Raw genomic sequence first — 12,371 nt, forward strand, 5'->3', positions numbered from 1 at the left:
ATTTTCATGATCAGGGACTAACTTTCTATTTCAAGGGAAATATTTATGAGACTGCTGTATTAAAGAGGAGCTCCTTCCATCTTTGCAGATTAATGTCATGGTACAATTGCTAAAAATTGGCATTTTAATCTTCTGCCTTTTTAAGGTTGGAAACAAAAAAACTATCCTTTAATCTGTTTAAAAATGAAACTTTCAACCCTCCCCAAAACACAGAAAACGAAAGGTATGTGTGTGGAGGACCTGCCCATTATGCATTATAACCTGCCACCTGCAGCAATCAGTTCTTTCAAAATTATCCACCTGGGTTTACCCAAAGCCCATATTTCAGACAGCGACACCCAACTTAGAATGAAAAGAAATGGCGCTCAGGCACCCAGAACCAGGGCTGATGAGCCTCCCAAACACCCACCATGGTAAACTTCTTGTTCCAGAACCTTTTTCATCCACCTGCTGGAATCTAAACCAGAGCTCCAAAGCTCTGAAGGGGAGAGAATGATGAAATCAAGTGGTCTGAAAGCTGCAGAAGTGCCAAGTTCCTTGGGAATAACTTTTTGCCAGCAATAAGTTAATTAAGCTTAGGGGATGCTCAGCTATCTGGGACATAAGTAGGCACATGGCTCACTAAGCAAACAGTTGGAGGCAAAATGTGCAACCTCCCTCAATACCACCCTGTGCTTGGAAACTTATGTGAGCTAGCTGGACTCTTAAATCTCTGACAGTCTACTGACTGTGCTTCTAATTTGGTAATGTAGTACTGACTACAACTCTTGGGCAAGACTTTGCTTACACTTTTGTTTATTTCTTTTGTGGTATCCCAATTACTGTGCTTTGAACTTGGGACTGACTGACTGTCCCTCAACACATGCTGGAGCCATCCAGCCTGAAAGACCTTCAGCATGCACCACAGGGGCTCCATGGTTGCTGAGTCCAGCATGCATTGTGGGATTACTCGCAATATGTACCAGATCCACCTGGTCTGGGAGATCTTAGGTGTGCTAAACTTTGGGCAAGTAGTCTGGAGTGGTTTCCAGGCTGGGCATCTTTGGTGCACACTACCAGAAGGCCTGCATATCACACGCAGAGGCTCCAGGCTGGTCACTTCTGGCAGATTCTATGGGATTTTCTGCAGCATTTGCCAAAGCCACCCAGCTTGGAAACACTTGATTGTCTGCCAAGGGCTCTCAAGGCTGACTGACTTTGGTACATGCAGGAAACAAATAGAGACAATTCAGTAGATGTATATTTATTAAAATATATTTAATACACTTTTTATTTTAAAGGTGTAAAAAAAAAAAATCCCCTGTGTGTGTCCGTGCTGAGAGTTGCCAATTCCAGTGTTTTGTTTCTATTTTTTAAAGTGAATTCTGCCAGTAGGATATGTTAAGCTGTGTCTACCAAAATTAGATTCTTCTACCTAATTATTCAAAACCACTTGAGTGTGGTTTATAGCTGCCTCTTTGCGAATTCCAGGGAAGAACCCCTGTACATGCACCCTTTTCTTTCTTACTACTAAGTCAGACAAGATTACAGTAAGAAACTAAACAAATTCCACAAACTATCAAAGGAACCATGTGCTTGCAACGTAAAGAACAATCAGGTTATTATGAGACAAGCTTACATAATGGTGGTAGGTGGCTCTTCAACATACCTACCAAGCTGTGGCTAAGAATGAAAGGATTGTTCTATTGTGTGCCCTAGATACCTGTGGTATTAGGGCCTAATATATTTTCTAAGTTGGCTGCGCTTGTGAATGTTAAATCAATTTGCAAGAGACGTTTAAACACTGTGGAAATCTGTTCACTGTATTACATGCCTATTCACAGCTATGGATTGAGCATAAGTTATCTGGGAAGAGCCAGCCTGACCTTTTAAATTCTAACCAAGAAATGTGTAATATTATTTTGAAGTTTGTCAGGGTCAATAAAATATGGTCCTCCATTTTCCTCAGCAAGCTGAAAATGTCAAATATCTCTTAATCCATTATATCTCAAGGCTGTGACCAAAACAAATGGACTGTGCCTCAGAGCTCACATGCTGCCCAGAGTGGCATTAACTGAGATTTTTCTCAGTGGAAAAAAGCACATTTTTGCCACTTATGAGAACCAGACAGCAGAAATACACCCTTAAGCCTAACAGATTAGTAATCAGTCCCACCTATTCTTCAGCATAACAAAAAGTACTGTGATATTTTAACAGATCAATACATTTATTATGCCATTTGTGGATTACAATCAGTTTCATTTGATGCAGAGAGTGTATCAACTACAGCAGTTATTAATGAAAAGAGAGTGGTATAGAATGCTAATCACAAAGAAAAATTATGTTAAATGATTCTGACAGTAGTCTAACTTTTTATGTCTATAGCTTTTATCTGAAGATGAGAATTAAAAATAATTAGCATGTGCAGACATGTGCTGTTAAATTATGGTTAAGTCAAAGAAGAGGACAATTGCGTTATTAGCAAGAATGAGTCTGCTTTCCTGACTTTAACTTCCAGGCTTCCAAATGATGATTTTGCAGAGAACCAGCATTATAACCATGATTGGGTTAATGAAAACAAACCTAGCAACTCAGAAAAAAATGAAAATAAGCATACAGTGATCAAGCACTAAATTGACTGAGCTCCCAAGTGTTAAATGGAGAAAGACTTTTGTTATTCCATGCACAATTGTACCTAAGGGTGCTTGTGAGTGCACTTCCAGCTATGCATTGTTACAGATTAAGTAGAAAAGTGTAAAAATTATTTTATGCCCAATGTTATTTATAATTTTGGACATAAAATCATGCAGTATTACATAAAATATTAAATAACTGAATTCCTGTTAGATATAGCACAGAAGTTGAAACATTAACTGGATTTCATCAAAGGATATTTTAGAAACTACTTTAATGTTGCCAAATAAATATTTCTGTGGACCAGTGGCGACCTCCAGTGGTAGCAATTACTATTCTATATGAATGTGTAATCAAGGTGACTTATTAAATGTAAGAGAATAAGTAACTTGCTTTCAATTGTATAATGCAGATTCAGAGAATAAGTGGAAGATGTAATTGAATGTGAGTGAAGTGAGTGAATTTGTTTATTTCTCCAAATCTGTCTTTCCAGCCTTTGAGCTTGGGTGCAACTAGATCTGGACCTCAGGGATTAAAGGCCAGAGATTCCTAGCCTGAGGGCCTTAAATGATTGCTAAGCAACCCTGTCCTAGGGCAGCAGAAAAGAGATCCAGGGAGGTCTGAAGGCTGGTTATATATTTTGGGGACCAATGGGACCAGGACCATGCTGTTAGTATTTTTTTCTTTAATTTCTTTTAAAAACTTAGAACTATTTCTCTGTTGTTTTTACTTTTAAAATAGATTGCTTTTTCTGTGGCAAAACAGTACACATTTCCAAATAATACTCATGGCCAACTTTCCCTTCCCTTTAGATGTTTTCGGTCTAAAATTACTTACATTACTTGTGCTACTGGTAGGACTGAGCCTCAAATCACCACTGACCATTACTCATGCTGTCGGGGCTGATGGTAGTTGTGGCAAGCTTCTGAAGTATTTTTTAGAACTTGAAAAAACAACAAAACTATGTGTAGGATGATTTAGAACATTCCTCAAATGCTAGGTATTTTAATGTAAATAGTGGTATTGCCTTTAATTATATAAACCTGAAAGAACATATGCTATGTATAATCCATAACCTTTCAGGCCTTCACTAAGGTGATATTATTATAGGCCTTAATAAATCCGCAGTACAATATTTGAATTCTCCCTCATTTGTTTATACTTTTTTTGTTGAATTCCTGGTTTATATGCATATATAAAAGCTGATATGACCAGATTTGTTCAGAAGAGATTAGAACAGTTCATACTTCTATATGGGAAAGGTGTAGGAGTTCACCTCTTACTATTAAAGGAACAAACTGAACTAAAAGAACTGTGTTTATCCGAATTCTAGATCTGACAAATATTGCACTTGCTCAAGTTCTAGCCTTTTGTTTGGCTGGAAAAACTTTTTTTCATTACATGAGATAATAGAAATGATAAATCACTTGTATGTTAATTCGTTCTGCATGTTAGGGTTCTACTGAGTGAATTGTACCCAGCACTGTCACACTGAATAGCAGCTACCTGTGATCAGTGGTGATATTAATGAAAGTAGCCTCATAGAGTGAAACAGTCCAATCCATCCAGGCAGAACCTTCACAAATACTTTCTATATTTCCCCCCTTTGAAATTTTTCCATTACTGATTATCTGTTTGAGCAACCTATCCATACTGGTCCTAGTTCTGACTTCAGCTCTAACTTTGATGTTGCAAGCAAATAAGTATAGCAGAGATATGTAGAATGAAGTTAAAGTCTTTTTTGAGTTAACTCCTTTGACTGCATGGACGTATTTGTGCTTTGTTGGTAACAGTGCAAAAGTTTGCTGTTGCTGCCTTCTGGGGTATTTTTTCAACTCTTCAATCTAATATACAGCCCTGGGATTCCCTGGTGATCTCCCATACAAATTCTACCCAGGCCCAACCCTGCTTAGCTTTTTCAAGATCAGCTAAGATCACTATATGCTGTACCTTCTTTGATAAGATGAGATCACTTTTTTAAAATGGGGCAGAGAAAGGGAAAAAGAAATCAAACCTGAAAATTCATATTCTGGAATCAGATTTTAAAAAGTTTTTAAAACAATTTTTCGCTTGCACATCTTCCACTTTACATTTGGTAACAATATCTTCTTTATATATTTGTAGGTATTAGGATTGCTGGTATGGACATTGATTGCTGGAACAGAATATTTCCTGTACCCTGTCTTTGGCTGGATAATGTTTGTGGCTGTGTTTTACTGGATTCTTACACTCTTCTTTTTAATCATCTACATAACGATGACATATACTAGGATTCCTCAAGTGCCATGGACCACAGTTGTGAGTATATGTACCTTTACCCACATTACAAGATTTTTTAAGAAAATCGTCTTGATAGTAGTAGTTCCATACAGGCAATTCAAACATGTACTGCAGAGAAGGGGAACCTGTGACCTTCGTGCAGATCCACAGCAGCCCTTTGATGCCTCCCAAAACACTTCTGGAATGGGTGAGGCCACAATATTTGGCTTGGCATTTGTTTGTTTGAGGAGGTGGATGCAGAAGCTTATGGACCAGTTTTAACCCTTAAGAAAATACACAACACATCCTAAGTGGAGCTATATTTTCTGTTTTGCAGGGAGAATCCCAAAGCATACCTTTATGGCTAGAGCAAACTGTACCCAACAGTTCTGCTGGCATAGTGCCATTTTTTGAAACACTCCATACTACCTAATAGCTGGATATTTTTCTTTAATCCACATGTTGCTTTGACAGGAGGGACAGTTAGGAGAGACTTCATGGTAAGATGGAGATCAACCTTTTCCCATGTATTAGCCATAGAAAGAACAGCTGCAAGAAGCTTGCTTCCCTCCCCCTTTTCTGATAAATTACTCTATAATTTCCCTGGCACGTGCTAAAAAGCAGCATACTCTAATTTGATCTGTTGTTCAGAGTGCCAAAAGCTATTGGTTGTTGTTCAGTCAAGGCAGCAGGCTGAAGCAGGATATACACAGAAAAATTGAGAAGATCGCCAGTCTGAACACATACACCCTTCTGCCTCATTCACTTTGCCTTATCCCAGCCATTGTGATCCTCAGCCCTGCCCAGAAACCTTTAAGTGTTGTTCTTAGCCATCCTGAGCTATATGAGGGTTGCCATTTAACTGTTCTCCTGCAGTCACCATTGTCTTGGGCCATCCTGGTACCATGTGAAGCTGTCTGCTCATTAATGGGAAAGGTGCAGCTTGTAGATCTTGCTTAGGGAAAAGGTTCGCCTTTTTCTTTTTAATCAGTAGGTTTGAGCCCTTTCCCACCAGCAAGCTTGCTTTCAAGGAAATGAACTGTGGTCCTTGTGGAGGCATCTCTTCAGCTGCTCTTGTGGAGGCATCTCTTCAGAGTTCAGGCATCTCTTCAGCTGCTATAGCTTTCTCCCCAACTTGGTACTCTCCAGATGTGAGGGAGTACATCTTTGTACTCTAAACCAGGAGATGATACAATTGTGCATGGAATAATGTGTGCGGGGAAGAAAACCCTTATCTCCTGTTTTTCTTTCCCATCCTGTAGGGTCTGTGTTTTAATGGGAGTGCCCTTCTCTTGTACTTAATTGCTGCTATTTCAGAAGCATGTGCAGTCACCCAAGAACTTGACAGCCACAGTTACAATAGTTGGGCAGCATCTTCGGTAAGATAACCTTTATGCTTAATATCAGGAGTGAGGGGAAAGGTGTATGTTTGCTTTGGTTCACTTACCTCCAGAGTCAGATATAAGAAGATTCAAGTTGAAAGACAATGGTCAGGCATTGTTAAAACTGTACATTGTGTCAGATGCAGCAATATACTTTTTATTTACTTAAGTACCTTTTAAATCCTGCTCTTTTCACCTAGAAATGTGATAATGGCAGCATCATGTAAGATGTTTGGGATATATCACATATGAAATAAATAATTCCTCCATTCATTAAATAAGGAGAATAGTTCTCTTTATTTAATTGCTCTGCTATTTGGACCTTGAGACGTAGAGCCAAAGTCTGAAAAAGGTACCTGTGGGAGTAGCTCAGAGGCTGGCAATCTCAGGATAACATCTGGTTTCCTTCTTGCAGAGTAACTCCTCTAACCATGACTGTTGACACATTATCCTGCCCTTTTGAGATGAGAAACAAATGAAAACTGTAATATCATGAGTTCTAGGAGGAAGGAGTATTAGGTATGTTCCACACCTTGAGTTATTTGTAAAAATAATAAAGGTGGGATAAAAAAAATAAAAAAAAAATAGGCAGATTGCAGTTAAAAATCAAAATCCAGGAAAGAAAAAAAGAGCTCTGTTCACTCTGTCCTGAGAGGGTCCCAACCACATTCAACCCTCAGCCTCCCCACAAACACTAAATATAGCTAGAAACCAGGAGACCGTGAGTTCTAGTCCCACCTTAGGCACAAAGCCAGCTGGGTGACTTTGGGCCAATCACCCTCTCACCCCCAGGAAGCAGGCACTGCAAACCACTTCCAAAAAACTTGCCAAAAAAACTGCAGGTGCTAGTCCAGGCAGTCGCCAGGAGTTAAAAACTGACTCAAAAGCACCAAAACAAAAAACACCTCCCTTGAGTTGAGCTAACAGCCCTATAGCCCTGGAATTTTTAGATAGCCTCCCATTCAAGTACTGATCATGCCTGACCTCCTTAATGCTATCAACATCAGCCAAGGTCAGGTATGTGCTAAAGCATAAAGTGGCTGATTTGATCTTGGCTTAGCAGACATTGTGATTTATGGTAACATGTTACGTGAACTAGGCCACTATGGCTTGTGCAACAAATTGCGACAAAGCATGAAGGGGGCTTTTATTCCAAGGCAGAAAAATCTTCCCACCTAACATACTGTTATTTCTCCCAAAGTAACTTCAAAAAATACAACTGCCTGGAAAGGCCAAATTCTTATGTTGCTCTTGTGCATGAAGTTCAGCATTTGGAAAATGTTTGAGTCACTTAGCAATTAGGCACCTTTGGAAATCAATCAAACAAATAAATATATAAAATGTTTGTTTTCTTCTTGAGGAAAAAAGGGTATTGTTCCAGCCTTCCATGCTATAAATGAATGGTTGAGTGTGTGTGAAAAACTCTTGGTAAAGTTTCAGAATGTATGTAAATGGCAGCAGTGAGAAGCACTGTAGATAAGCTTTGTTTTTCATGAACATCTAGGTTTCAGTTTAGTTTGTGTTTGCTAAGAACGTCAGTTCTCCAGCTTATTGGACCTGTTAGATACAAGAGCCTCTAATAAATGTTTATTTCCTTTTCCTTTATGAACAAAGTCAGCACTTGCAGAGTTTATTGAGCCACACTTTTATGTCATACTGAGGGGGAAAAAAAACTCTGCTTACAAACCACGATATGAGTAAATTAAATCATGATCTTATGTGTGAACTAACTTGTTGTTTAATGACACTAAACTATATATACATATTCACTGGCATAAAATCAAAGACTGTAGAAGTATATGCGCCAAATAATGTGTTTATTATTCCAATGTATGTTATTCATGTTTTCCTGCTTAAATTAGTATCTGGATTCTTAGAATTCAGAGAATGGAAAGAGTGTATTCACTGGAGAATAACCAGTTCTGAACGCATAACTAAAACAAAAATATATTTATTTCATGGATCTGTTGAATAAAATTTCTTAATGTGCTTCATGGAATAAAACTTGTTAAATACAGAACAGCCAAGAAGCAATATTATTTAACTACTCATTAACCTCCAGTGAAGAACCAAAAATGTCACTTATTTTCACTAATGTCGATGTGGATTTGCTGTTGTAAGGATCATCCTAATACTATGCATACACTAAAGGCCCAATAATATTTCTTCCACAGAATTTAGTGTCCTACTGGGAAAAGAAACAATGAGAGGATTTTAAATTTATTTTTTTACTATCCCCTCTGTTACATTTGAATACGAATAAAAATCTGCCTAATGACTTTTACTATTTTCTGATCCTATTTTCCCTCTTTTTCTCCATCCATACAGTTCTTTGCCTTCGTTGTCACTTCCTGCTATGGTGGAAATGCCTATTTTAGTTTTGTATCTTGGAGATCACGAACCTTGCAATAAGTATTACCTTTTAATAAAATAGCAGTTCTGTATGTAAGTGTTACATAATTTTGATTAAAATGCGTAGGTAGTGTGGGTTTTACTCAGAAGTAAAAACAAATGGTTCCATTTGCAAATGATGGGAAGGATAGTTCATCTGACAGGAATGGTTCTGAACACTGTTCTCTCAATAACTTCTTCATTTGGAATTATCATTGTTTATTGTGACAAAGCTCAGTTACAACAGACAAGAAGCAGAAGGAAGAACTGATGGCATAGGGAGGATGAGAAGAAAGCACAGAAGCCATTCAATGCTGTTTCCACTGAGGGCACTTCCATACAATGTTGTGCCACTTTGAAAGCTGCTGTAGATCTCAGGGTTCCTGTCAACAGTGTTAGAGAGCCGTGCTGTCAGCACTCAGCCTTGATGTGTAGTGGCAATGGGTCTTGGTTTTGTTTCCTTGTGTTTGAATACTATGATTCTTTCTCCATTGGAGGGAATCACTGCCTCCCTCTTCCTGACCTTCAGGCTTTGCAAGAGAAGTGCCATCTTGATGGAACTGAAAGAGAATTTGTCAATTTCCCCTGTCCAGGTGGGACAAGGCATGAGAAGTCCAAGACCACTGGAGCTTTACTTTCTTCTTTTGTGTTAAATGGGAGGTGATTTTTGTTCCTACAGCAATGGCAGTAGCTTGGGTGAGGCAGTGATTTTTCACTCGAGTTTCTCAGCATTTTGGCTTGAGAGAAATGTTCGCAGATCACCTTCAAACTGGTTCTGAAGGTTTGGGGAATGAAATTAACAGCATGAAAGTGCCCTGAACCACAATGAGCAAACCATATTTTAGCCTAGCATGTTATGCAAACTTAGGCCATGTAACCTCCCATCCCCCCACCCTCGTAGGTTGGGATAACCATGGCTAAGTCATCTATGGATAAGCATGCTTATGTGAACTCAGCACTGGTGTATTCTCATGACAAGACCATGGTATGATTGTATCATCTATAGATTGGATAGTGTGTACATATTAGTAAACATGGAAGCCTTGCATTGCAAATCTACAGACCTTATGCTGAAGTAAGCCCGACTGAATTCCATGGTATTGAATAGAGAATTCATTTAATCCTTTCTGGTGTGTATGTATAGGACTGAAGTCTTACTTAAATTTGATGGACGGTAACAGCTGTGCCTATGTGACATGGATTACCCAGTGATATCCTCCATAAGTTCACTCCTCTGTGTGCCAACCACACATGCCCAGAATGTCTACAGCTAACAGCCCTGTCTTTAGGCTTGGAGCAGTTCCCTTCTCCCTTCCAGCCTTACCTTCAAGTAAGTAGTTCATCTAATCTCAAAGGAATCAGATTTGTCCAAAAAGACACCAACCAAGCCTCTTAGGCCACCTTCTCCCTGCCCTTAGTCATGACCCATTTAAAATGTTTCCACTCAGGCACTGTACTAACAGGGCCACTGTGTGATTAAAACTGGGATTGATTTAAAATCTGTGGAAACTTTTGTAACAGGAAAATAATTGTATCCTCCCTCAGATAAAATACTGCAAATAGAACATGTTACTCTTTGTATCAATTCATATTACAGTATTTCCTAGGTAGTGTATACTATTGTAACAAAATGAGTGGACTTCTCATTCTCATAAATGTTCTTGTCCAATCATGCATTTATTCATTAGCAAAATCCACTTCTTCTTACAACTTGCTCTTCCAAGCAAACGTCTATAAACTTTCAAAGCTGCAGGTTTATTACCAGTTAGATATAGATGGGAATAGTTTATAACTCATTAGGGTGCATACATTTAGGAAAGTAACTGAATATAAGAAATGCATTACTCTAATATCCCTGCACAAATCTGTAGTATGATCACATTTAAAATACTGTGTTCCATTCTCACTTTAGAGCTGGAAAAGATGCAGAAAAGAGAATCAAAATGACCAGGGCCATGAACAGCTTCATATAGGGAAAGACTGTAATGCTTTAGGGTGTTCCTTTTTTAATCATTTTTTTTAAAATACTAAGAATGTAATACATGGTCTAGTGTTGAAAAAGTGGGTAAAAATTTCTCCATTTCTCATAATGCTAGAACTGAAGATTATCCTGTGAATCTGAATGGTGGAAGATTTGGGGCAGACAAATAGGAGGGACCTTTCCAAATAGCACAGAGCATAACTCTGGAATTTACTCCTGTAGGATGTGATGATGGCCATCTTAAACCATTGTATAGGGGATTAAATAAATTCAAAATGGGTAGAGCTGCCCATGATGAGATCATATGCTGTTTCCAGCATTCCTGGCAGCAGTTCTCTGAAAGCTAGTTGTTGAGAAACAACAATGAAAGAGTTTCTAAACCACTGTAATTTGAGGTTTCTTTAGTCTGGATGCTGTACCTTAGATTTGCTGTCAGTTACAACACAAGGGTAAATGTGGCTCCATTTTGAGATCAACCAATATGGCGCAGTGGTTTTAAAGTGTTTGACTAGTACCAGGAAGATCCAGAATCAAGCCCACTATCAGCCGTGGAAGCTCACAGGTTGACTTTGGTTCAGATACGGCCTCTCAGTGTTACTGTTAAGGAAAAACTTGTAAATTGAGCTTGCGGAGGAAGGTTATGATATAAACAAGAACATGAATAATGTGGATCTGAAAGTGCATGGAAAATTTTAAAGTGGCATCATGCATGCTCTCGCTTCCTAAGGTTTCTCGCCATGTTGCATAAACCTGGTCTGTGGCAGAACTACGTTCTTTTAAAAGCAGAAGGTTTACAGTCATTTTCCTTGGAGCTTTCTCATGCAACCAAACTAGAGAAACAAAATATTCATGCTCTGGGGATCTGAACAAACACAGTTCTGCATCTATGGAACATAATTTGACCACCTAACACTGTCAAAAGCCAGCATTAATTTTCCAAAGTTACTGCAATAGAAGCCTATAGGGAAAAAAGAAAAGCAAAAAATTATAATCTTAGAGAAAATGTTCTTGAGATTTAACATGAACATAGGACAATTTGCTTTCAGAAATAAAAAGAACAAAGTTAAAAAAAATATGACTGAACTACTGGTCCATATTAAGTGGCAACATGGGCGGAAAACACTACTTTCACAAAATGCATATTTTTGGCATGTTTATTTAATGTATAAGGCTTATAATGTGCCCCAATCTTCTCAGCCTTTGGCTGGTGAACAATAGTAATATTAACAAAACAACACTAATATTATACTAATAAAATATAATAAAATAACCATTCAGCCCATAACTGCAGACTAAAAACACAAATTCCTACACTGTATGTCCCAATGATCAGATTGGAACAAACACTCGCTGGATTGGATAGATTTTACCTGCTTCTGAAAATGCAAGAAGAGTGCTCCAAAGGATGGGGGAGCACCACGGAGAAGGGCTGCTCCATTGTCGATGTCCTGTGAACCTCTCATGGGGGAATCTTTAACAAGTCCTCCCTAGATGTCTAGACTGGATGGGCAGATTTGATTTTGGCAAGCTGATGCCTGATGTATCCCAGTGCTGCATAGACCTCTGTGATTCACCTTACTTGAACCCATTTCCAAATAACACTTGGTGCCAAGAACTATATTTGATATTTTGTGGAATACTGTGTTTATAGTTTCTCTAAACTTTACCATGTACATGAAATTGAAAATAATTCTTATAATGGAAATGCCCTTTAATCTTATGAACTTTAAAGAAGTAGAACAATA

The 12,371-nt window shown here is 38.4% G+C and overlaps 1 protein-coding gene across 1 annotated transcript in view; it reads left to right on the forward strand.

The window, feature by feature from the left end:
• The window catches only part of CMTM8 (CKLF like MARVEL transmembrane domain containing 8), a 29,110-nt gene extending 18,900 nt beyond the window's left edge, over positions 1-10,210 (forward strand). The window contains exons 2-4 of the mRNA XM_063303928.1: positions 4,738-4,911; positions 6,135-6,251; positions 8,583-10,210. Coding sequence (XP_063159998.1) covers positions 4,738-4,911; positions 6,135-6,251; positions 8,583-8,666 — 375 coding nt within the window. The 3' untranslated portion in view covers positions 8,667-10,210. The remainder of the gene's footprint in view (positions 1-4,737; positions 4,912-6,134; positions 6,252-8,582) is intronic.
• The last annotated feature ends 2,161 nt before the right edge of the window (positions 10,211-12,371 follow it).

Source organism: Candoia aspera, chromosome 4 (genome assembly GCF_035149785.1).
Source record: "Candoia aspera isolate rCanAsp1 chromosome 4, rCanAsp1.hap2, whole genome shotgun sequence".
In the NCBI taxonomy this organism is placed as follows: Eukaryota; Metazoa; Chordata; class Lepidosauria; order Squamata; family Boidae; genus Candoia; species Candoia aspera.